The following is a 25973-nucleotide window of genomic DNA, read 5'->3' on the forward strand; positions in this document are numbered from 1 at the left end:
TAGCGCTGCTACAGACAGTTATTTCCTCATCGATTAGTCTGCAGATTATTTTCTTGATTAATCATTTAGTCTATAAAATGTTAAATAATTGTGGGAAAAAATGTGGTTTTCTCTAGCCTAGAGCGATGTCTTCAATTTTCTTCATTGTCTGAGCAACAATACAAAACCTGAAGATATTCTATTTACTCTCACATACAACAGAGAAAAGTGGCAAAAGAGAGAAAGAATCCAGACAATATTTGGCAGTTTTGCTTGAAAAATTACAGTTGCTGATTAATTTTCCATTGAATCACTAATGTTTTATTTGGTTAATTGTTTCACCGACAGAGCGTATGGTATTTCTAAAAAATCTGAACAGATTTTTATTTACATCAGATTTCCACCTGTTTCCTTAAGAATCAAAAGAAGCTCTGAACTTGATTTTTTTTTTTTTTCTGATAAATGAAAATAAGTATACATCTGTCTCTCACATAATCATATTTTAGCAGTCATATTGGTAGTTTAATGCACTTATTCACACCTACACACACCGACTGAACACTGACTCACCTCTGTCCCTTCTTACCTGCAGTGTTTTTGAGGTGCTGCGCAGTGAGGCGAGGGTGATGGAGGGTCTGCGGTCCCTCCTCATCGAGACGCCCTACATCCATGACATCCTGAAGCTCAACGTCCAGCCATCTGACTCCGACTACGCCGTCGACATCCGCAATCCCGCCATCAGTGTAAGAAACTACAACCACAACTAAATCTTCTCCCAACAGATGAGGAAAGTTAATGGGGAAAAATGCCCAAAATGTCCTTGAACAATTAAGCTTAAGAAGGAAGAGTTTTAATAACAACAGTACAAATCTGATCAGGGATGAAGTTGTAGGAGACTGTGTTTGCAAACTCCCCAAAACTCTTAAAGGCTCTTATAAATATTAGCTTATGTTATATCGTTTTTTCTGTAGTGTGGTTTATTTGATTTGTCAGTCAACAAAAAATTAGACCAAACTATTTTCATAAAGTAAATATGAAAAATATTCCCTGGACTGTAATTTGGGCATTGTCAGGATTTCAGTTGTCAGTTAAACAGAACAAGCAATTTATGAAGATGTGAATTTGAGGCCTCAAACGCTATAAAAAAAAATAATAATATAATAATAATTGTAACCTGTGGCCTTAGTTTTCCAGGCAGCAGCAGTCAAATGTAATTTCTTGTTGTCACTGATCTGCTATTGGGCTCAGGCTGCATTTCCATTTGAATTCCCTTTTGTTTGTTTTTTTTTAGTGGATCAACAACCTGGAGACAGACCACAGGTACAGCTCGTGGCCCTACAACGTGCAGGAACTGCTCAGACCAACCTTCCCCGGAGTCATCAGACAGATCCGCAAGAACTTTCACAATCTGGTATGCCCATGCCTGAGCAATGAATGCCTTATGAATCAAAATGGGTCTTAATCCTTGTGAGAAAATACCAGCGCCTGTTTTTTGTGTTTGTGTGCATTGCAGGTGATCATTCTGGACCCAACTCAGGAGAATGCTGCTGAGCTGCTGAGTGTTGCAGAGATGTTTTATGCTAACAACATCCCACTCAGGTTGGTGTTTGTGTCATCAGGGAAGTGGTGGAGTGTAAATCTGTTTTATTTTCTAATGAATATATCACTTAAAACACAAAATAATAGCTTTTATTGCTCCACTAGTTCCTGCAAAAACAAGGAAAATCAAATAGAAGCTGGTGTCTTTTGGGATATGTAGTTAAAATCCATTTTAATTTAGGAGTTTTGTCAGGCAGCTTTGGGAGACCTTTGATACCTCCCTGCATGTCTTGGGATGGTCAGTTTGTTTGAATACTGATGAAGCAGACACCACACACCCTGCATTTTAGCTGTCCAATATACAAATCAGAGTTTGGTTTGGAAACTTATTTGCTCTCTGCTCGGGTTTTAGGATCGGGTTTGTGTTTGTGGTGTCAGTTGAAGATGACGTAGATGGTATGCAGGATGCAGGTGTGGCCCTGGTCCGTGCCTACAACTACATCAGTGATGAAGTGGACAGTCAGAGCGCTTTTGAAGCTGTCATCTCGGTGAGTCGACCTTTTACCATCACTGTAATGAAGAACTTAATGAGAAGAGCATTGCAAACGTAGATAGTCTTGATTGTTGTCTAATAAAATATCTGTGTAGACCGGTTGAGTTTCTCTTAAACAATTTTGTCCTTCCCCTCCCATCTCCTTCTTTCCTTTCAGATGTTTAACCGGGTGCCCATTGGTGGACAGCTAAGTGTTGGGGATGTGGTGAAGGTGCTGGAGAAGAAGTTCCCCTACGTGGAGGTCAGCAGCGTCCTGGGAGCAGACTCCAGCTATGACAGCAACAGGAAGGTGAGCAGGGGTTGAATGTGGCGTCGCTGTGCTGGATGCTTCCATTGTTTTGTGGGTATTATCAGTCAAAGCCAACACCATTACCTTTTCATAAGTAATTTTTTATACCGTGTTAAAAATTCTTGATTTTTATAAGGGAAATGTCTCACACACACACAGGCAGCTAACTCTCAGCAAGAAAGGGAATACATGTATTTTATCCTTTTAAAATGAGAGCAATGAATAGTATAATTAAGATTGGAGACAAAAGCTAAATTATAGGCAACAGTGACCAAGTATGTTTTAGATTGAAACATGGTCTGTGTCGTACAGTGCTTAAGATTATAGATGTTTATTCCAAATATGTGTAGTTTCAAAGAAAAATGCAGCTTCTTATATACTGATCCTATAAACTGTCAGCAGACTCATTTCAGTGTGTTTGATGATTCATATGGTGAAAACATATCAGAAGTGAGTATTTGTAGACATGAAATAGGATTTTAAAATCAATTCTTTGAGCCAAAGCAGAGACCTGAGAGCAGGTGTTACGTGCTCATTTTTTGATTTTGTTTGAACTCTGGCAGATTCGTTTTAGACAAGATGCAGTTGCCTCGAGTCTTTTGGGGTTTACCTGACACTGTTAGAAATGTCAAACCTACATAAGCCTGGATTAGCTTCTCTAGGTCCTGCTAAGACACAGGTGCTCAGCTGTATTTTTGAGACTCATGCAAATTGAAGTAATACCTCTTTATGTCTCATCTACTAGGACGGCCGGGCGTACTATGAGCAGACAGGAGTGGGCCCCTTGCCTGTGGTCATGTACAACGGCATACCGTACCAGCGTGAGCAGCTGGACCCGGACGAACTGGAGACCATCACCATGCAAAAGATCCTGGAGACCACCTCCTTCTACCAGAGAGCCGTCTACCTGGTCAGTCAACACACACACTTTGATTTACACTCAATGTGAGACAGTGAGCTTAAGTGAGATTTTGTTTTCAGTGAGGCTTGTATTTGATGGCTGAGACTGTTTCTGTCTATTCATCTTCAAAGCAAAATCATTTCTCACTGCAGATGAGTTAAAATCAAAACATCACTCTGTGCAGACAGATGTGCATGTTTGAAGAGAGTTTAATTTACTTTGCATTAATGCTGTAATGCATTTAGTTCTTTATTGATATTCTTTATGTGCTTATATGTAGATATATTCTGAGCACAATTTAACAACAGAAATTAGTTTAATCTCATCAAATAAGACTAGAACAGGTTACGTATTCACTGATAGTAAGTTTGTGACTTTGCAGACAGAGGTAATACCAGTCAGGGTATTCATTTGTGTTGTTTTGTTTTGTAATTTGCTTAGTCTACTACAAAATAGAGTTCAATTTAAAGAAAACTAAAAATTGAAAGGAAACGAGCAGAAGCGCTCTAGGGTTGTCAAGGACTGTTGTGATAAATAAAATAAATTGTCATTTAGGCAGGATCTTTGTGAGCGTGCCATCTGTCATTCTCTCCTGTTTTAATGTCATTCCAGCTCGCAGACAAGCCAGCTCTTTGAATTGGTTCTTTCAAAGGTTTTCGAAGGCATTAAGCGTAGTAGGCAGTGTTTAATTTGGTTGCTATGCCAGTGTTAGTGCTGAACAGGGTGTTAGTCATCACTCTTGTTTTATCCTTTTTAATGTTTAATCCAAACTTGTTGGAGGAAAACTTTTCAGTCGATACACAAGCATCAGTAACCGCAGCAGAAAAGCGATTAAACCTCGAGAGGGCTTTCTTAACTGTGGGGATGAAAGGAAGGCAGACAAGGACCTCCTGCATCACTGTCGGGTCTGCAGTAACAGTGAAGAATGTCCTCTGTCAATTTTGTCCTTTTACATCCTGAATCTTTGTTCATGCATCTCGCAGGGTGAACTGGCCACAGATCACGATGTCGTGGACTTCATCATGAACCAGGCCAACGTTGTTCCTCGCATCAACCCTAGAGTGCTGTCCACCAGCAGAACATACCTGGACCTGTCTGATACCAGTGAGTACACAGTAGGGATGTAAAGGAATATGAAGACATTATCTGAAAACACACTAACAGTCCATGATATCTAAAGTTAGTATCTGAAATATTGCTGCAGTATTAATTTTTTAGACATTAAGTGAGGTTTGTCCTCAAAAAGCTCTATTTTTTTCACAAGAGTAGTGATGCAGTGCAGGATAACGCTTGACTGATGTTGCACAAGAGTTATTTTTACATAATGATCCGACATTGAAGCCTGGCACCTTGAAGACTTGACAGCTGGCTAGAAAGTGACAAGCTGAAGTTAGGGACTCTCTCAAAAGTGAATGGAAAATGGCTGCAGAGCTTTTCAGATTTTTGTCATTATCTTATGTTTTTACCCACAAACACTTCAGACCAACTTAATTTACACTGCGTGAATGCCCTGCCAATGTACACTATACATTTGAATAAAGACATTTTTATGTCATAAGCAGATATGGATTTGCATTGCACACCTAGTAAACATTCACATGTATACATCTCTGCAGTGTATAAAGATATTATCTTCATTTTTCTTTTCTTTTTTCCTCTTTAAAGATAACTACTTTGTGGATGATTATGCTCGCTTCTCAACTCTGGACACCAAAGAGAAGAGCACTGCTGTGGCCAACAGCATGAACTACATGACTAAGAAAGGTAAGAGTATGCAGTAGAGTCTCATGTGATAGCTGGTCACATAAATACAAACACTGAATGAAAGAGGATGTTTGTTGTTTCCCGTGAAGATAATTTGATCTTCAAGCCTAAACTCTCTTCATCTATTCTCCTTCTGTCCTCTCCTCCTCCTCTTATTCATGTGTTTTATAATGTCCCTGCATCAGGGATGACCACCACCAACAGGCATGGTAATCACCCCTTTCCTCCATGTTATTCCCTCTCCTCCTCACTTGCTCTTTTTTTCTGTTTTCTGTGAACAACATTGCTGGCAGTGTTCAAATGTGTTTGTGAATCCACCACCACCACTCCATCTGTGTTGCATTTCTCAGAGGACATAAATGACTAATTTATGCATGTGATGATTGTGTATTAGGGTCTGAAGTATAAGTACAAAAAAAAAATTGTTCATGTAACTGCTTATTAAGTTCTAACATCATTTCTTTCATCTTTCTGAAGGAGAGCATGACAGTTCATTACGCATCATTTGTAGCTGCATGGAGAATGTAATGCTGAAATGATTTGATGTTTGGAAGTGACGAAAGTTTGAAGATTTGAAGTAGAGAAGAACATGTTTGTGTCTTGCAGCCCTGTACGCTACCCATGTACATTTGTGTCTGATTTACCAAACTCTTCACGAATCCAGCTCATCTCCTTTGCCCTCAAGTTGAACTGTGTAGCATCATTATCGTGACCCCCTGCCTTTCCTCTTCTGTCATTGTCAGATGATGGCTACATCCGTCCCGTGACCTTCTGGGTGGTCGGAGACTTTGACAAGCCCTCCGGACGACAGCTACTTTATGATGCCATCAGACACATGGTACGAATTGTATTTAAAAACTAAAACATCACTTTAAGTAATAGTCCGGCATTGTGTGAAATATGCTTTTGATGAAAAGATTGATACCACGCTCATATCTGTGTGTTCAATATGAAGCTACAGCCAACAGCCCGCTAGATTAGCTTAGCATAAATAATGAAAACAGGGGGGAAACGGCTAACCTGGCTCTGTCCAAAGGCAACAAACTCTTCCTACCAGCAGCTATATAGCTGTTACCTTAAGAAGACTAGGTGTACAGGAGGAAATGTAGAAGGCTAATATATCATTAGGTTCTTTAAGGATTAAGCACAGGTTCAGTCATTTTTCTTTTCACCAGAAATGAATTTGGTAACTTCAGCTGTGTTATATTTCCTCTCACCTGCTCTACAATAGAAAACCAGCAACAATGTCCGACTGGGGATGATCAACAACCCATCAGCCGGTCCATCTGCTGAGACGAGCCATGTTGCACGAGCGATCTGGGTTGCCATGCAGACGCAATCTGCCAACAATGCCAAAAACTTCATCACTAAAATGGCTAAAGAAGAGACCGCCACAGCCCTGCAGAAGGGCATTGACATCCAAGAGTTCGCTGTCGGGGTGAGGGGAGATGGACAACTTTTCTGTACAAGATCACGATGCAAAATTGTTATGCTTCCTTCTGTTGTTATTGTTCGAACTCTCTGCCCTTGTTAAGCCTTGTGAGTGTGTATTTTTATTCTTAATTTTCCCTTTTATCGACTGCCTACAAGTTATCTATTTTTCCTTCAGGGTATGGATGTGTCATTGTTCAAGGAAGCATATGATGGTCCAAAATTTGATTTCCTGCTCTCCCACGCTGCGTACTGCCGAGACGTGCTCAAACTGAAGAGAGGACAGAGAGCAGTTATCAGCAATGGAAGAGTGAGTCACAATCTTGTTTCCTATCATTGACAGAACTTTAAACCTGAACTAAGATATAAGGACATCATGAAGAAATATGTATGTGTGTAAATGTGTGCATTTTCCTACAATTATTGTAGCTTTTCAATCAATACTTTTGTTTCTAATTTTCAGATCATAGGGCCACTGGAGGAGGAGGAGGTGTTTAACCAGGATGACTTTCTGCTTTTGGAGAGCATTATCCTGAAGACGTCTGGAGAACGAATCAAAAGCAAAGTCCAGCAGTTTGGAATTGAGGAGGACAGGTATTTTATTTCATTTTCACAAGCTTAAATTCTCCCATGCTCCTTCAGGAAACCCATAAAGTAATATTTTCAGATTGTGTTGAGTTTTGTGAGTTAAAGCGGGGTGTCTTTCTCTCAGGGCCAGCGACCTTGTGATGAAGGTGGATGCTTTGCTCTCCTCTCAGCCCAAAGGAGAAGCCCGGGTAGAATATGACTTTGCTGATGACCGCTACAGGTAGTTGGAATAGGAATATTTGCACACAATTCAGACCCGCAGGTCACTTTTTTTTTCCCGGGAGAGGCTGAGCAGTGAATGTTTAAAAGTTAGTTTTCGTCCAGGGTGATTTTGCAGCATATCACATTATTTTTTAATGCTTTAAAAAAATGTCAGTCCAATATTTTGAATAAAACTTTCTTAGAAATATAAATGGCTTGTGTGCCATTTTTACATTAAAATTGATTGGAAAAACAAAATGGATTGTTAAAGTATGTCTGTATTAATACGTCAGCAGAAAGAAAAACTAAAAAACACTGTTTACTAGACATGATCATTGATTTGCTGACTTTTGGCAGTGCTGTGAAGATCCGTCCTAAGGAGGGAAATGTGTACTTTGATGTTGTCGCCGTAGTGGATCCAGTAACCAGGGACGCACAGAAACTCGCTCCTCTGCTACTGGTAGGGTGACTGTGTGACATTTTTTTTTCTTGATCCATCTGATTGGTTTGACCTTTGTCCACATCTTATTTCTAACCTGTCTTTCTTGCCAACTCCTCCCCTCGTCATCTTCAGGTTCTGAAGCAGCTGGTAAACGTCAACTTGCGGGTTTTCATGAACTGCCAATCCAAGCTGTCAGAAATGCCTCTGAAGAGGTGAGGACACAAACTGTTTCTGTGCAGAGTAAAGACTCAAACCACACATCCTAATTACACCAGTAATGCCTACTCACCATTATCCCTTTTTACCTGTGTTTTTCTGCTCATTTCAAGTTGGTCATTAAGCCAGTGAATTCCTGTTTTTAATTTTAAATGAAAGCGGAATCCTTAAAATATCATAATTCGGTATAACTCTGTTGTTACTTTGATCTTTGTCAGTGTCAGAACTTCAATTACAATATGGTCCAACTGCTCTATGAGCATCATAAGAAGTTTAAGGCTCATTAGTTTCTTTTTGGAAAATCCAGAAATATATCAGTATTTATTTTAATTATAAAAAACAAGTGAAAATTTGCTTTGAATTCATTAGACTTTAAAAATATCAAAGACTGTGCTCAGAGTCTCTACTTTAAATAATTTATTGTCTTTTAACTTATAGACTGTGTTGCATAATCACTGGTGATTAGTGTCCTCTTGCAGCAGGAAACATAAGTTCAGGATGTGTGGGGACATAGATTTAATTTTAGAATCCTTTTGAAAAATGTTTTAGATTTTGACAAGTGTTTTTTTCAGACCTTTCAAGCATATCATGTTATCTTCTTGGAATTGGATGGGTGGATTTAATCTACAGCAACGCTTTTAGGACTTCTCTCTCTGGGCCTTTTTCAGAGCTTTCACCTGTAACGTGCACATATAGTAAGGTGAAAGCTCTGGAAAAAGCTAGTAAGTGAACCTGGAGTTTGGATTGGGATGGTTATTTTCAAGGTCAGTTATTAATGCTGGTGGTTAACATTTTAAGCCAGTCTGTTCCTTTTTAGAAACGCTGGTATTTTCTGATAAAGTCAGTAAAAACTAACAATGATAATCATCCACTAAATGGTTGTTAAAGGCATGAAGACTCCTCCTGCACCTGCACTGAAAGTTTAACTAGTTGTTGCTTGTGTAACAAGTGATTCCCCTGTGTTTTCTTCCAGTTTTTACCGTTATGTGTTGGAGCCGGAGGTGACATTTCAGACTGACAGTAGTTTCTCTCCTGGCCCCATGGCCAAGTTCCTTGACATGCCTCAATCTCCACTCTTCACCTTGAACCTCAACACTCCCGAGAGCTGGATGGTCGAGTCTGTGCACACTCGATACGACCTGGACAACATCTACCTGGAGGAGGTATAGAAACTCTGTGTGTCTGGGTTCAATCGAGATCTGTAGTGGTGAAATATTTAAAGGCGTTTTTTGTTTTACCCATTTCCAGCAATCAACTCGGTCAGTGTTTAAACACTGATTCCATGTACATGGCCCCCTTACTTAGATTTCTGGCTACCGACTTCAGTCTTCCACTTTGCATTTTGTCTTTGCCTCTTGTTGGACACACAGTCGTCCCAATATCTGTGAATTTTCTGCTGAGGATTTTGGAGAGTTTTCCCCTCTCATCTTGACAACCTTGGGTTTATTCAGGAACCTTTGTTTATTAGTGTCTGTAAAGACCGTGGGTGTTGATATTGGGCTGCACGACATAAACTTTACTCAACTTGACTCCTCTGGTGATTGCAGGTGGAGAATATTGTAGCAGCAGAGTACGAACTGGAGCATCTTTTGTTGGAAGGCCATTGTTTTGATGTCAGCTCAGGCCAGCCGCCGCGTGGGCTCCAGTTCACCCTGGGAACCGCCTCAGAGCCAGTCATTGTGGACACCATCGTCATGGCAAACCTGGTACGATATAGGTTCAAACTTTGATCCTCTCTTCTTAAAAAAAGTTGCTGAACCACAAACAACTTTGCCAACTGTTATAGTTTGTTGATATCTCTTAGTGCTTTCTTGGATGGTAAATGATGTATTCCTCCCTTTCTGTTTGGATTTAGCCTGTATTTGTTTAGTCACAAACACTGTAAATGTCCTGTGTTCTGCTCTGTAGGGTTACTTTCAGCTCAAGGCCAACCCAGGTGCCTGGATCCTGAAGCTGAGGAAAGGACGCTCTGATGAAATCTACAAGATTTACAGGTGAGACAACGAGTTGGACAACCAGTTATATTGTGTCACAGTCTTAAAAACGTCTTATTAGTTTATAAATTCAGCCCACACTCCTACACTTGGATTTAAACATTAGTTGTAAACTTTCTGCTTTAATATTTTTCTTATCCTTTCGATCTTCATGTTGCAGCCACGATGGCACGGACTCTCCAGCAGACTCAGACGACATCGTAGTTGTGCTGAACAACTTCAAGAGCAGGATAATTAAAGTCAAGGTCAGTTCACCTCTGATAAAGTGATGACTGTCTGGCACAACAGCCTGGAAACAGTGATAGGAATATGTCCTTCAACACATTTTGCTGATTTATTTTTTGTCCCCAACTAAATAAAAGCAAATCCAGGACGATGAGTGAGTGGCAACATTTCTCCTCCTCAATTTCTCAGCTCATAAATTTTGATGAGTGGAATAGACTCCAGTCTGTGTTGAACCTTTTACATAATGCAGAATATATAGAGTAGGTGCATAAATGACATGGGTAAAATTACACATCTCAATGTGAATTTTATATATCTAAAGGGACAAATAAATGGAAAATGAAAACAGGTTTTGCCTCAGATTTTGTCTCAGTATCTTTTAATATATGTAGAATATTTTATGTGATCATAGCATCTGACATTGCTGTCTACCACGCTTTCGTTTTGGCACTACTACGAAGAGTTGCCAAAGTTTTCAAATCCAGCACATACCGCCTTTGATATGTCATCCTTGTACATAAATAATAAGAGTTTACATAACTCTTATCAGCTATTACAGATTCATATTGGCAAATCTATGTCAAAACATGTCGTTCAAGTTCTCCATGTGCAGTGTAATCATAGCTGAAACTTTCCAGATGACTGCCATACAAAAAGGACTTCTTGTTTAATTTGTTCATAACATTTAACAGCGTGTTGTTACTTCTCTAATATCAAAGATGGTTGTCAGGCAGAACCAGTCCAACTAGTTTCTGTGCCACAGATCAGACAGTCACAAAATCTATTAATTTTATTTTACTATATTTTGTTAATTTTCAAATAAGACAAGTTTGGTCCATAAAATCAGGGCTGGATGACCTTTGTTTTCATGATATCCAGACAACATATACACGTACATGTGTGCAAGTAAAAGTCAACTGTCACCAACACGTATGAAAAGAAATACATAATCACATCACATAAATTATTTTACCCACTCACTTAAAATGAATTTTAAAACAATCGTGACAAAGACATCTTTCCTATTGGTGGTTTCACTTACTGATTTTTAAAATTGTGTGTTGATCAGGTCCAGAAGAAACCAGACAAGTTCAACGAGGAGCTGCTGAGCGATGGGACTGAGGAAAATGAGACAGGCTTCTGGAAATCTCTGACCAGGTACAACTTTGGTTTAAACCGACTGACACCTGCTCCTGAAATTAGTGGATTTATCAGTTCGTTGATTGGAAATGTAATCGTCAATGATTTTGGTCTTTTTTTCTTTTTTTTTTTTTTTTTTTTAAATGGCCAACTCTTTTTCTAAGCAAAAATGTCAAATATTCTTTGGTTCTGGCTTCTCAAATGTAAGACTTATCTAAAAAATTGTTCTGTATTTTACATCATTGTAAATTGAGTATCTTTTGATTCTGAACCTTTGGTTTATCAATTAATCAATAACCAAAATACTTGTTAGTTGCAGCCCTAATAACAACACATAAATACAAACTTGTCTTTTGATTTATGCGATGAATGTGTTTTTGTATTTATTTTGTTAGAAATGTATAAACTGTCTAGTCACGTGTTTTATTTGTCTTTTGCCTTTCAGAGGGTTCACAGGTGGAGGAAAGATGGAGGAGCAGAAGCAGGAGAAAGACGATGTGATCAACATCTTCTCTGTGGCCTCGGGGCATCTGTATGAGAGGTTCCTCAGGTTTGTGTCAGAGATGTGACCAGACAAAGAAAATGGGATTGTCATATCAACCAAAATTCTCAAAAACTAGCATCTTAACTTCCTTTATTGACTTTTTTAAATTATTTTTTTTAGTAATTTTGTTCTCCCAGCTCTGTTGCAACCAGTCTTTTTATCGCTCTTCCCTTCTCAGGATTATGATGCTGTCAGTTCTGAAGAACACCAAAACTCCCGTCAAGTTCTGGTTCCTCAAGAACTACCTGTCCCCGACTTTCAAGGTAGGATTTTTCTTTCGTTCTTTTTTTCTTCACCGGTGTTGCTTGAAGAATCAGCTGGCATATCGCCGTCAATGTGGAGATTTTCTCTTGACGGCTTTAGCTTTCTCTTTTCACACAGGAGTTGTGAAAATCAAGGTGAAAGATGCAACAGGGATGAGATTTTTTAATGCTCTGCTAGAGGAAAATCTCCTGATAAATGATCGGACTTCAGTGCTTTTCTTGGCTCACAGTTCCATTCCTCATTATCATTGATGTTCTCTTTTTACTATTTTCACTCTGGTTTTGGTTGTTAAGCCTCATGATCCTTCAGATATTCAGATATCAATGTAGAAGTCAGAAAGCAAAAATACACATTGATATCTGAAGACATTGATGAGTGATTTGGTTTTATAACCCAGATTCCCACTCAGCCCATTAACTAGAGGCTCCAGCAAGTGTTTCAGTTTGAAGGATTGTTTTGAATATCAACATAATGATATAGTCTACAGAGAGTTGTGGCTTCTGTTAACTGGTGGAAAAAAAAGAAACTGGAATCCACCAAAGCATTTCAGTTCATTTCACTGTTTTAATTTAAAAGGAGAAAAACACATTATTCATCGTTTCTGTACATGTGCCAGTGTTAGCCAGCCTGCTGATTTTCAGCTGCAGCCCTTTGAGTAGATGTGACAGGTTAAGGAACAGAAACAAAGGACAGCAGGACCAACAACAATGGCAACAACATTAGCTTTGTCCAGACAAAACACAAATCGTGTGGCAACAGGACACAAAACGGTGGAGCAATAATACAATGATAACAAATCTCTTGTGATAAACCAATATACAGTTTAATGTTACAGAAAGCATCAATATCCAACAAATTTAGCTTTAGGAATGTTAAATTACTTTTCATAGTTTGCATATTTCTAAACTTTTTGCATGACAGAATATGACTGTTACACATTTTTTTTTAAATGAAAAAGCAGTAGTCAGATGCTACATCTGAAAAGTTTAACCTGCTTTACACCTGCATTCAGATAAAGATTCTTACCCTTAGTTGGTAGATATCAGACAGGTGTGTTTCTGTGTGTAATCATTTTTGCAGGAGTTCATCCCCCACATGGCCAAGGAATATGGTTTCCAATACGAGCTGGTCCAATACAAGTGGCCTCGCTGGTTACACCAACAGACCGAGAAGCAGAGGATCATCTGGGGCTACAAGATCCTGTTCCTGGACGTGCTGTTTCCTCTCGCTGTCGACAAGATCCTGTTTGTGGACGCTGACCAGGTTCGCTCAGACGAAGCTGTACAAACACTGCTATCCAAACATTCAAATATTTGTTCCTTTGACTGTTCATATATCATAAGCTGACGATTTAAAGGGAACTAGAAAAGGAAAATGTTGCACGTTGGTGTTGATGATTCTGATAGCTCCAAAGAAACTGTAACTCTTCAGGACTTTTATAAAGTTTATGGAAAATTTAGATCTGCTGCATGTGGCAACAGATTTTAGTTATTATTCGCTCAGTCATGTCACATTTTGGGGCTTTTTCCAAATAACCTAATCCTAGTACAGACTTTCAGACAGTCAGAATTGATCTACAGTTTAAATAATTTATCATCAGAACAGAAATTGGCAAGTATTTTGGTAATCAAAAAAACTTTTTATCTTTATTTGAGCAAAAGTGCCAAAAATTCAATCTGAGATATCAATATTTGCTGGTTTTCTTCATTTTCTCTGATGGTAGATTTAATACCTTTTGGTTGTTGGACAAAACAAACAATTTGAAGACATCATCTTCAGCTCTAGAAAAATGTGATAATGATTTTTCAGTAGTTTCCGTCATTTTAGAGACAAACAATCGAGAAAGGATTGGTAGTAGCTGTCCTTAAGTGATCCTCATCCTCCTGTCCCGCAGATTGTGCGGACAGACCTGAAGGATCTGCGTGACTTTGACCTGGAGGGAGCTCCGTACGGCTACACCCCGTTTTGCGAGAGCCGGAGGGAGATGGATGGTTATCGCTTCTGGAAGTCTGGCTACTGGGCGAGCCACCTCGCTGGACGCAAATATCACATCAGGTAGACACATTGTGGAAGCTCAGCTGCAGTGTAACAGTCAACTCAGCCCCTGTGTCAACAACGCTTTAAAAGTCTATCACTGTCAAACACACACACATATTTTGACTCTTTTTTTTAAATCCATTTTTCATACTTTCCTGCATATTTCATGTGTTACCGTCATTTATCCTGTGCAGCGCCCTATATGTGGTCGACCTGAAGAAATTCAGGAAAATAGCAGCAGGAGATCGGCTCAGAGGACAGTACCAGGGGCTCAGCCAAGACCCAAACAGCCTTTCCAACCTGGACCAGGTCTGTGACTGTCTATCTTTTCATTTTAAAGCACCTTGGAGATCTGATTCTGAACACTAAGACAGTATTTGTCACCTTGCATTGCAAAGTATCTTACATGGTGTAGTTCATGTTTTATGTAATACGGCTGACATTATCACTAACAGTTTTCCATAGCATAACATTATTAATGACTAATTTAATACCAGTATACCAGTTTCCAGTAGTTTCCATTCATTTGAGTTTTATGAAACTCTTAAAACTATCACAAAGAACTTCTTGTTGCTTTTGATTTTTTGTCAGCGTTGTGACTGTGGTTGCTAGAAGGCACTGCAGTGAAAACTTTCCGTTGTGTTCAAAGAAGCTCTGTAATTAGAGATGTGAGAGTTGGTTGTTGAACAGCAGCCTCAAAGAAAAATCTAAATTCATCTTATATTTTCATAATAAACACTGTTTACTTATTTTTTTTCTCTTATGGTTATGCTTTCATGACAATATTGTGATTTCAACACTGTTTAGCAGCTGACTTTTTACATGTGGGACTCCCTTATGTCCTTGAACACATCCCTGATTGTGCCTGCATTACCACACGACTGACAACAAACATAAAGGCGAGAGTGGGAAGTGTTCATTAAACAGATGCTTCTTCCCATGCTTACATGTACATTATTGCTGAACCTTTATGTCATAATGTTAAATGTTTGAAAAAAACAAAATCAGTCATTAATGAATCTACAGCTTTGACGTATGAAATATTAGTTTCTCTCCCTGCCTCTCTCACAGGTCTCACTTTTCATTGTTTTTTCAGGATCTGCCCAACAACATGATCCACCAGGTGCCCATCAAGTCTCTGCCTCAGGAGTGGCTGTGGTGTGAGACCTGGTGTGACGACAGCTCCAAGAAGAGTGCCAAGACAATAGATCTGGTAACAAAAGTTTGTCTGTGTATGTTTGCAGATATCAGGGATAGTAACAGGATTAAAGTGCTCAAATAAGAGATGTAGTGAGTGAGATCCCGGGAGGACTGATTGGATTTGTTACATATGCAATGACTCTTAACAGCCACTAGAGGGCAGACAGGCCAATTGTGAGGAAATATTTGACTTACTTTAGAGTAGTATTTGGGTAAATAGTGTTTGATACTCTAAATAAGTGTTGCGTCCTTTGTAGAAATAAAATAAAATAATTGCAATAGTAAAGTAATAGTAAGGAAAGAAATCATAGTTAATTATTTCATCCAATTCTTTTCATTTTTCCTGATTTCAGTGTAACAACCCCATGACCAAGGAGCCCAAGCTGCAGGCTGCTGTGAGGATCGTAGCCGAGTGGACCGATTATGACCAAGAGATTAAACGTCTGCAGACCAGAGTCCAGGGGGGAGCAAGCCACAAAACAAAGCAGCAGGGCACAGGTACTCAACTCTGACAGACACACATGCAGGTTTAATACATGCTCAAGTAGAAATTATGAGAACAAAGTTTATGTGCCAAGTCCATATAAATCAAGTCGATAAATTTTCATCTTCTTCGTCTCTCTGTCAGATGTTCACATAGAGTTGTGAGGATCCTGCTGTGGCTGTGATGAGGCGGTGAACTGGACTCTGTTTAAAGAGTCTGCTTCATGAAGAGAAGTTCCTCTTATGCCTTGGGGACTGCTGAATGACCACAATCAGTGCTAGACGGTTAAAATAATGTTCTGTTTTGTTCTTTTTATATAATGTGTACGATGGGGAATTTTAGTGGTCAGGTGTAAGAGGCTTTTCTGTATGCGTGTGTGTGCAAGTGGTGACTGTGAGAATGTATTTTGTGAAGCGAATCATAAATATGAATTCTATTTTTTCTTTCAGTATAGTTTTTCTTTCCCCTGTAATAGATGTCAGTCTGTAAGTTTGCACTGATTGGGATTCTGGTTCTGGCTGTGGTCAAAGCACAAAGGGAGGTGAACAGAAAAATCTCACTGCTGGTTAACTTGAGTTTCTGACAAACCAAACATCTGGGCCAAATCTTTGTCAGTCAATATGATGACATTAATAAGATTTTTTAATCAACATAGTAAATTAATGCAAAATAAAAGAAAATAATCAAACTGACATACAGTGAACTATGATCCCATGTCTTTTTAGTACAGTTTACCTTGAATTATTTCGTAAATAAAATCTAACATTTCTGCCTAGTCCCACTTGAGACATTTAGAAAAAGCATAGTAAGTCTGGAAAATGATTGATACAGCTACATATACATTATTTTGTGCAGTGGTGGAGCCGCTGTTCATATTTCTTTTAAGAATCACCTCAAGCTATAGAAAATACTTTGCCCAATCTAAACTTAACACTTTAAGGGAATGTGATTGGAATTCAGAAATTAATGGTAATGATGTTTACACTCATCATCATCTGGTATTTGGCATAAAATTAAGAACAAAATCAGCAGGCTTGATCGATTCTCATTTCTTGTGGAATATTAATGTCACTGTGACTCTCAGGGAAGGACGTCCGAAGCCTGTGCGGGTTGCAGCGTTACGTATGAATCAGAAGAAAGGGGAGAGGTTGTTATCTGGTTTATGGTACTGTAAGGGAAGAGCAGCCATGACGTTGAAGTTTGGCTGAAAAATATTTGATTTTCTGTATCTTGGTATCATCCATGGATTTGTCATTAACATCCTGTTTTGGCTGTAAGATATTTTTGTTAAATAAAAATCCCCAATAAAGAAGCGGTCGAGAGTATTTTATCTGTTTCGTACGTTACGACTTACGTTGATTTTTTTTTTTTTTTTTAACTTATGAACTCTGCTATTACACCTGAACACCAATTGTTTGAACAGGGAACTTTGACAATTTGTGAGTAAGATACCTTGATGTGACCCACAAAACCTGTCACTGGAAGGTTTCAGACTTTTATTGTGATCCATTTGAAAAAATGTTTTACAAAAGGTAACATTCAGTTTTTACACCAATTCTTTAAAAAAATCACTTAAAATAAGGTCTTGATACAACAAATTCAGTTAACTAAGTAATGGCTTCTATAAACAATGTGAAAATAAGATAATATACATGTAAATGAATGCTACAAACATAACAGACAAACAGAGGAAGAGATTACATTAATTAAAATTTAAAAAAAAAAAAAAAAAAAAGGAAAAAAAAAAAAAAAAAAAACAATGGCATGATTGTTTTCCTTTTGACTTGAGTGACATCTGGCCAGAATTACCAACGGAGCAGTTATTGCAAAACTAATCCCACATCATCTGGTGTCCGACTGGAATGTTCGATGACAAAAATACCCTTGAGGGCTTGCTGATTTGTTGCATCCGTTTCTCAGTTTTCTTCACATGGCAACACTGGTGCACGTTCTCCTCCTGCAGCCATGTACATTGACAACAAAAAGCCCTGCAGGAATTCAGAGGTAACCACTCTACTTTTTAAAATCTATGATCACCATCATGTGGCTTTCATTTATATGACACCCAGATCGGCGAAGAAACACAGGAAAGCTGAAATACAATGCAAATTTACAACAAAATATGCAAAAAGAAAGTAAAGTAAAGACGTGTTTTGATGTGGATAAGCACAGCGGACAGTGTGCTCGTGAGGACAGATGAGACATTCTGTTCAGACTGACCAGATGCTGGAAGAAGTTGCCCTTTTTCAGAGCGGCTTGCATCTATTTCCCCCCTCTCAAGGTGGGAAAACAACTTCAGATCAGTAAACAGTGGCACTGACGTCCTTTTCTCTAACTGCCAGCTGAACCTCCTGCTCTGTTTGAAACAGCATGGCAAGACATCAGCGTCACCATCCTGTTGGCTGTCAATGATTGGGCGACAGCTGCTGCAAAGGAAAAGTTTGACATTTCAGGAAAAAAGCTTATTCACTTCCTTGCCAAGAATTAGATGGGAAACAGGGAAAACAGCAAGCCTGGCTCTGTCCAAAGGTAACCAAATCCACCTACCGGCACCTCAAAAGCTCATGAATTAGCACGCTGTATTTTGTTTGTTTAAGATATATAAAAACTATGGTGTAAAAACATCAATCTGCCATTTTTCCAGGAAGGTTATGTACCGGATTATTTCTTAGCTGGAAGCAGTAATGTCCCACACTGGCTGCCTGGCAAGAATAACCCTCCATGAAACGAATCGTTGTTTTTACACGAGTCTTTGTACAGATTAAACAAACATGATACATGTAAACTGATGAGCTTCAGAGGTAATGAGAGGTAGATTCTGTTACCTTTGGACAGAGCCAGGCTGTTCCCCTATCTCCAGTCATTATGCTAGGCTAAGCTAACCAGCCACTGGTGGTAGCTCCATATTTACTGTACAAACATGAGAGCGCTACCCCTCTTCTCATCTAACTCTGAGCAAGAAAACGAATAAGCATGTTTTCACCAAAATGACAAACAATTCCTCTAAAAGCAAAAGCATTTGTTCCTGGCAGCAGCAGTGCAACAGTTCAGCGTGGATGTTGCGCTGCTTCAAACAGAGAGCTTGTCAGAACTCTCCAGAGACACAAACTCAATAATCCCAGAGAGGTTCACTACTTCGTTTTCATTCTTCCAAAAACGCCTCCTCATCATTATCTTCTCCATTTTACAAACATTTCTTACAGTTAACATCATCTGCAAAGCTTAAAAAACACATGCACCTCCAGCATTTTATACAAGAGTATGATACAAAATAAGGCATTTCATTGTGTTGAGTATTCATGTTGTGTGTTTTTTTTGAGTGTTAATGCATGTTTGTGTGTGTGAGAGTGTGTGTATGTGTGTATGTGTGTGTGAGAGTGAGAGAGAGAGTGAGTGAGTGTGTTTACGCGTGTACATAGCAACCACATTTTAATGTTTTTTTTTTTGCCGGCCTATAAAAAGACTGCAAAAAACAAACATAAAGTCATGATAACTCTTACTTAAAATATATATATTTGTCATATATATTTACGTATATATTCATATGTAAAAAACAAAACAAAAAAAAGGTAAGAGGGGAAGAGAAGAGCCCAAGAGGTCCCTGCCAGTTCTCAAAAAAGCCAACTCGCCCCATTCACCCCCTCATTCCATGACCTCACCGGGTGCCACAGTGACCAGCTGCAAAGGGATCTCCTGATTGGCTACGAGGTCGTGGGTAGTGGCGGTCTGGAGGATGAGCGTGGTTCCGTCCGTAGTGATGACGGCATCGGTGGTGGGCGGAGATGTGGACGAGGGAACCCCGCCTTTTTTATTCTGGTGAGTCTTTATGTGCTTGGCCAGGTGGTCGCTCCGCATAAACCTCTTGGAGCACTCTGTGCACACAAACTTCTTCTCTCCTGTGACATCAAGAAAACAAAAACATCAGACAAGTGTGCAAAACCAGTAGGTTAAACCAGTAACCAGTACGTTTGCCAATAGAGACAAATAGGCCTACAATTATTTTAAGTATATGAAATTGCTGACATTTTACATCACATTTACTCGAGATCCACAAAAAATTGTTACTACTGTTACTATCTAAGACAGGCAAGAGAAAATATTTAAGGCTTTTTTTAAAACTAAGGGCTTTTTAAGGAAACTGATATTCAATGCTCTTTTAAACTTTTTAAAAACCTGCAGTAAAATTAGAAAAACATTACCAACCTTCATCTTTTTATTTCTAAACTGAACTCTACACTGCGGCACAGGTACAGCACCAACATTTGAAGACACTGACCAATAATTTGTGACAAAGAACACAATCATCCCTTGCTTTTTTTCTACAGTAATTCAGGAGAAAACACTGTGTGGACAGTACAGTGTAAGGACAGTTTGTTTATGATTCTCAACTATCATCATTAAGTATAAAGTCAAAAATAATAAATTCTTATCAGAGACTAAAACTGACTTAGAATTGCTGATTTAATTCAAGTAAAGACAAGGTTATTGCCTATTGTTACTGCCTTCATAAAACTACCACTTACTTGGCTGTACATCATTCAAAATGTCTCAGCTTTAAGCTTTGGAGCAGCTGCAAGTTCTCATTTTCTCACTTTCGAGATCCTGCTCGACACCTCTTTTCACTGAACATTGTGTAATCAAAAACAATGACATGGACAGCTGCAGACAAACATCTACTAGGAACATGAAAGTATTTCGGTATCCGTTGTGTTTTAACTGCAAGATCTAACAACAGGAACATGTCCGAAAAACTAAATTATTCCTTTAAAGTTTGTATCATTAGACAGGAAACAGCGATTCAACATGTACAAACTTGTTATCACTCATCCACGTTGAATGCATGTTCCTGGTTTACCACTGAAAGCTAGCTCCAAGCTCATCCACTTTTCAGACAATAAAACAATTGGAAACAGAAATGGAAAATGGAAACAGCCAGTACTAAAAATAAAAAGGGTTGCCTGTATAACTGTGTTTATAACTGACAAGACTTATGTGGGCTTGGTCTCACCTGTGTGTGTCCTCCTGTGTCTCTGCAGCTCGTCGCTCCTGGTGAACCTCTTTCCGCAGAACATCCAGTTGCAGACGAAGGGTCTCTCCCCGCTGTGCCAGCGCAGGTGAGCTCGGAGATGGGACGTCTTCCCGTAAACCTTCCCGCAGCCGGCGATGTGGCAGATGTGCTGCTTCTTCTTCCCCATGCCTGAACCTCTGTGACACAAAGGAAAAATATGGAATGAGTAGAAGATACAAATACTGGATGATCCAGGTTGACACAAATGGCAAAATGAAACAAAAAAAAGAATGCAAGGCCTGAAAATGCTATTTAAAAAGACAAAGGAATGCAAACACTGCCAAATGATGGAAAAAATAATAATCCTACACCCCTGTGCTGATAAAGCATTAGGCAAAAGATTTGCATTTTGTATTTGCATGAATGTTTTTTCATGCAAATACAAATTTGCATGGAAATGTGAATTTTTATTGCCCCATGAACAACCAGTTTAATAACTTAAACAAACAAAAGTTAAACACAAGTTTTGAAACAATAAAAGAATGAAGAAAGATACGCTAATTTGAGGTTTTGAGACATTAAATGTTTAGAATGGCCACTGCAATGAATAACATCTGGGTGTTATAGTTGTATTGCAGAAATGTGTCATCAAAATGGATTTTATAGCTGTACAAAAATTGGCTATAGCTGAAAAAGCCTGGATAATATGTGGTAATATAATTTTGTATTACTGTAATTATGATGCTTATTGAAGTTTTAGGATATTCTTCAGTTTTATGACTTTTTTTTTTTTTTTTTTTTTTTTTTTTTATTATCGTTGCATATCATTTTTTTTTTATATCGTTTTCCCCACCTTCCTCCAGACTCTTTGCAGTTGGGGCAGGTGCAGGCTACTCTGCGGAGTCTCTTGCCCTCCCCGCTCGGCGTCTCCATGTCCTCGTCTCCCATCTGAACACGCAGGTTGTTCAGGTCGCTGGGGTTCAGCGTGGAGTCTCCGCTCAGCTGCCACTCCTCAGAGTCTGGCTCCTCTTTTATCTGTATACCTGATACAGGGACAAAAGAAGCAGTGCAGATTTATCATGGGTTTCAATGATTAATGACAAGTGATTTAAGATTAGCAAATAAAAATGTGTGTGAAAGTTGAGTATGTACAGGTATCCCATACCAGCTGGACTGTTTGCATCCTCTCCATGTGTGTACTGAACTCCGCTTTGTGTTACAGAGTTGACTGTGACAGTCTGGAGGTTGGGCAGGCTGACCTGTCCTGCCTGGCCCAGAGGGAGGGTCTGAACCGGGGCTAAAGTCAACTGCTGTGCCTGACCCTGGCCCTGGGGCAGCTGGAGCCCTTGGAGTGACTGGACACCCTGAACCTAGCAAGAGATCGGATATACTCCAGTAATACGACAATTTACAGCACAAGAACACAACATAATATTTAAATGACGCCCATAGGGAATTCCTGTAGGCAACTTTACTGCTTTGAAACATGAATAAACTTCCTACACACTTCTTATAGCTTACCTGGAAAGTCTGCCACTGGATCTGTCCTGTAGCTGTTACAGTTTGGGCCTGGATGAGGAAGGTCCCAGGGTTGACCAGCTGCACGCTCTGTAGAGTCTGACCTGCTGCAGTCAGGTCCTGACCTGGAGCCACCTGGGCTACCTGGGCCTGATTGTCCCCAGACAGCTGCAGGATTGGTTGCGAGATAGTAGTGGCATTAGAGGATGACACCTGCAGGATAAAGGGAACAGCAAAAATAAATTACACTCAAAAGCTGAAAAAGTAGCTTAGTAGCTAAAAAAAGTAGCTGACCTGTCGTGACTAGGGCTGGGTATCATTTGATATTTTTTTTAAACAAGTATTGATTCCTGAGTTTTAACACCAATACCAAAACAACATTTACTTTGAGGGATATTATTGTGTTTTTATACCATACCCTTTTTTCATTGAACTAAAAAAAGCACAGGCAGCTGTACAAGAACTTCTCCAAACTGATACTGCCCAAAATTGGAACTAAATTATTTTTGTTTTCAGGTAGAAAACAAGACTAGAAATCTGAGCAAACCGTCAATGACAGCTTTCAGTATCTGTTGGTTTTCAATACTATGTGCTACCAACATATTTGTGACAGTAACAAAAATTAGGTCAAATATCCAGCCTTATGTCACTATTTATGGCTCTACTGTGGACCAAAGATAGATTTTTCCTGCTCATTGTTTGGAATGAAGGATTTTAAAGGCCTCAAGTGGTGAAAATATCCAAGCAAAATAAACAAAAATTAGGGAAGGGTCAGAAAAAATAAAGACAATTTTTGTCATAGAATATATATATCACTTTACAGGGTCCTGACCTCCAGACTGGGAGCCACTGCATTGCAGCATACAGGCTTGACACATATAACACATGATATGGTGTTAAAGGTACTCACCTGGATTTGCTGCAGGTGGTTGTGGGAGTTGAAGTTCTCTGAGGAGGGATCAGACACGCCTGCAGACACAGCAGTTGCTTGTGTCAGAACTCCAGTGCCATCAATTGTTTCGGGGAGTTGGGAGGAGTTTGAGGAGGAAGTGGTCGTGGTGGTTGACACATAGAGCTCTTGGTTGGCGCCGCTCACCGTCACCAGCGACTGTTTGTTGCCAGCATCATGACCCTGACTTTCCAGCGTCTGGCCACTCATGATCAGCTGGCCTTCAGCTGTTACCCCAGTTGCAATGGGGACCGTCTGCGCTCCGGTGAGCCCTAGTGACTCTAGATCCACACTGTTTATTGGGACGAATGTTATGTTGCTAGGGAGCCCTACAGGTACTGTGCTGGTGTATGCTGTACCCCCAGCCAGCGGGACACCTTGGATTGACTGTACTTGCCCCGCCTGTGTCAGGAGGTCTGTGGTCGCCGTCGTGGCACAACTGATCCCGATGCTGCCCTGGCTGCCATCTTGGAGTAGCTGGATCTGCCCCGTGCCATCATCCAACCCCTGTGTTTGGAATCCTGCAAGTGTCCCATCTGCATTTTGGATTTGGGGAATGACCTGGACAAAGGAGTGGCAGTTTTAAGCAAGTTCACCACCTAAACAAAACACCTACCGTATCTTAAACATGTCTCTTTCTCCTTTTACCTGATACTGGATGCCTGACACTCCATTGGCTGTAGCCTCATTCCCAGATGCAGTAACATAAATGGGTTGGCTGGGAAGACTCCCAATTGGAAGCACGTACTGCCCGTTGGACGTGACAATCCCCGAGTTTGGAATGTGAACAACTCCCTGGTCTTCTTTCCCAGTTGAGACGGGAGTTAATACCTCCCATCGGTCTGAACCTGTCAGCTGAATGGCTGACATATCTGTTGTCTGGGAGTAAAATTAACACTGATTAGCAAAGAGAGATTACACTTCTACAAGAAGACAGTGATTCATCTCAGCTTCAGATTAGATCACAGGAAAAGGGAGGCAGGCAGGCCTGCTTTTGTCTGAAATTCAGTTATGGTTGCAGATACTATGCTGAAACATCAAATATAGAGTAAATCATAGGCAGTGGGTGATCACGCAGTATGGACGATAAAACAAGAACAAGCTGTATGCAACCACCAACACGCAGAGTGAAGATAACAGGCTCAGAAATGGTCGAGAGCAAGGTGTGGGGGATGGGTGGCTATTACAACACAATTGAACGCTACTGTTTTGATTATGGACGCTATCCCTGCCACATTAGCACAGCCCTGCATCCTCCAAGCCCAAGGTACACCGGCTATCTTCCAGCGAGCCGACCCAAGTGACTGACTTCAGTGTCCTACCCACTATGGGCGGGTTTTACAGGGGTAAAGTGGGTGGCCGTTATTGAGGGGAACACAGGAAGTGTACGGCTTTCACCCCATGCCATCAAAATTTTAAAACGTGTGAACTTCATGCTCTCAAAAACACAACCAGCAATCGAAAGCGAGCGAGAAAGACGAGCTAGAAAATGTCGGATACCTGTGTTTCCGCTGCGCCGCCGGGTTGCAGAAACTCGCTTTGACTGCTGTCCACGTCCGCGGACGCCATTTCTCCTTGTTTCAGAGGCTGCTCTAGCGCTAGCAGGGAGAGAGGGGGAAACTCAGCAAAACTCTGTAATCTTCAACTCCTGCCTGCCAGAAAAGCCCGCAAAGCATCCCCACTCTCCAGTCCAAAAGGAGCTGACTGCGAAATTCAACTTTGCAGCGGAGAATCTGGGGCGATTCCGGCCCAGATTGACTGTTTACTTTGTCAACTCCGTGGCTAGCCTGCTAGCTCAGTTAGCTAACCATATCTAGCCAGTTAGCAGCAGAGCAAAAGATAAAAAAACGCAGCTTGTTTCGCTGTTTTCTGCACAAACTCACCGATTAGTTGCACGCTTCGATGCGCTAAATGTTTACGTACCAGTCATAGCGTGAATGGTAGTAAGCGGGAGGATTATCTGATCAACTAAACTCCGAACATGATTGTTTTATCAAAGGCGGGCTAGTGTTGATCGGTGAATTCGGGTCGATTTTTTTTCTATTTTGATTGACGGTGCGGGAAACACAAAAAGGTGGGACCAACACGCTTGACCGTCCAATTTGCATCACATTACAGGACGTCCCGCCCTTCTTCTCTGATGCGATTGGCTGAGCGTGAGTCACGGCTAGACGTCAGTGGCTAACCGGAGTGTCAATCATTCTTTTTATAGGACGTGTGTTTCCTGTTTGTTGTTGAGAGAGACGAGAGGAGGAATGCAGTTGTTGGGAATCAGAGCAGAGGTACTTGGAAAACGGCGATGTCTATGTCGAAAGTACATACTTTACTTTACCATTTAATGCCAAATAAAGTTATTCATCCTGCTCTATCTTGTTATTTGTATACAGTGGGGTTTCTTGGTGCCATAACACTTCAGTTTTTAAAGTTTGGTTCACTTTATATTCGGCAGCTGGCCTACATTATACTACAATCCAAAATTATTACAGCCCTTTACTAAGTTACAGCTAGTTGCAACAGTTTATTTCGTGTCCTTATTGCCACATAACCCAAAAGTTCCTTGCAAATCTCAAAGTTACTTCTTCAGCACTAGTTTTGTCTGATCTGATGGTATTTACAAGTGAAAAGTGAAAATTTAATTTTAAATTAACATTCAAAATAAAATCCTCACTTAATGGTTTACTTACTCTTGTTCTTTTGATCATTAGCT

General features: G+C 40.0%; 2 protein-coding genes across 5 annotated transcripts in view; one reads left to right on the forward strand and one right to left on the reverse strand.

Annotated features, from left to right (window-relative positions):
• uggt1 (UDP-glucose glycoprotein glucosyltransferase 1) overlaps positions 1-17103 on the forward strand; it is a 30206-nt gene extending 13103 nt beyond the window's left edge. Inside the window, exons 13-41 of one of the 2 annotated variants that reach the window (XM_056392935.1) lie at positions 572-722; positions 1271-1390; positions 1493-1578; positions 1931-2066; positions 2229-2360; positions 3106-3270; positions 4245-4365; positions 4927-5025; positions 5211-5234; positions 5769-5863; positions 6257-6463; positions 6635-6766; positions 6920-7050; positions 7169-7264; positions 7603-7705; positions 7820-7899; positions 8877-9066; positions 9451-9609; positions 9812-9897; positions 10058-10142; positions 11192-11280; positions 11708-11812; positions 11985-12069; positions 13151-13333; positions 13965-14125; positions 14302-14416; positions 15204-15320; positions 15661-15805; positions 15936-17103. In XM_056392935.1, the coding sequence (XP_056248910.1) occupies positions 572-722; positions 1271-1390; positions 1493-1578; positions 1931-2066; positions 2229-2360; positions 3106-3270; positions 4245-4365; positions 4927-5025; positions 5211-5234; positions 5769-5863; positions 6257-6463; positions 6635-6766; positions 6920-7050; positions 7169-7264; positions 7603-7705; positions 7820-7899; positions 8877-9066; positions 9451-9609; positions 9812-9897; positions 10058-10142; positions 11192-11280; positions 11708-11812; positions 11985-12069; positions 13151-13333; positions 13965-14125; positions 14302-14416; positions 15204-15320; positions 15661-15805; positions 15936-15955 (3418 nt within the window). In that variant the 3' untranslated portion in view covers positions 15956-17103. The remainder of the gene's footprint in view (positions 1-571; positions 723-1270; positions 1391-1492; positions 1579-1930; positions 2067-2228; positions 2361-3105; positions 3271-4244; positions 4366-4926; positions 5026-5210; positions 5235-5768; positions 5864-6256; positions 6464-6634; positions 6767-6919; positions 7051-7168; positions 7265-7602; positions 7706-7819; positions 7900-8876; positions 9067-9450; positions 9610-9811; positions 9898-10057; positions 10143-11191; positions 11281-11707; positions 11813-11984; positions 12070-13150; positions 13334-13964; positions 14126-14301; positions 14417-15203; positions 15321-15660; positions 15806-15935) is intronic. The other variant, XM_056392937.1, reaches the window with a different exon arrangement.
• A 170-nt stretch (positions 17104-17273) lies between these two features.
• Positions 17274-25761, reverse strand: LOC130179844 (transcription factor Sp3-like). 3 transcript variants are annotated; one of them, XM_056392938.1, is made up of 9 exons: positions 25190-25761; positions 24767-24864; positions 23915-24145; positions 23228-23827; positions 22321-22530; positions 21965-22169; positions 21653-21842; positions 20800-20996; positions 17274-19687 (listed from the first exon to the last, which is right to left on the reverse strand). In XM_056392938.1, exons 1-9 carry the CDS (start codon positions 25194-25196, stop codon positions 19434-19436), a joined length of 1992 nt encoding a protein of 663 aa, XP_056248913.1. In that variant the 5' UTR covers positions 25197-25761; the 3' UTR covers positions 17274-19433. The 3 variants fall into 3 exon arrangements, with proteins under 3 accessions (XP_056248913.1, XP_056248914.1, XP_056248915.1); XM_056392939.1 differs by having other exon boundaries at positions 25150-25760; XM_056392940.1 differs by lacking the exon at positions 24767-24864 and having other exon boundaries at positions 25150-25759.
• Between the last annotated feature and the right edge of the window lie 212 nt (positions 25762-25973).

Source organism: Seriola aureovittata, chromosome 13 (assembly GCF_021018895.1).
Source record: "Seriola aureovittata isolate HTS-2021-v1 ecotype China chromosome 13, ASM2101889v1, whole genome shotgun sequence".
In the NCBI taxonomy this organism is placed as follows: Eukaryota; Metazoa; Chordata; class Actinopteri; order Carangiformes; family Carangidae; genus Seriola; species Seriola aureovittata.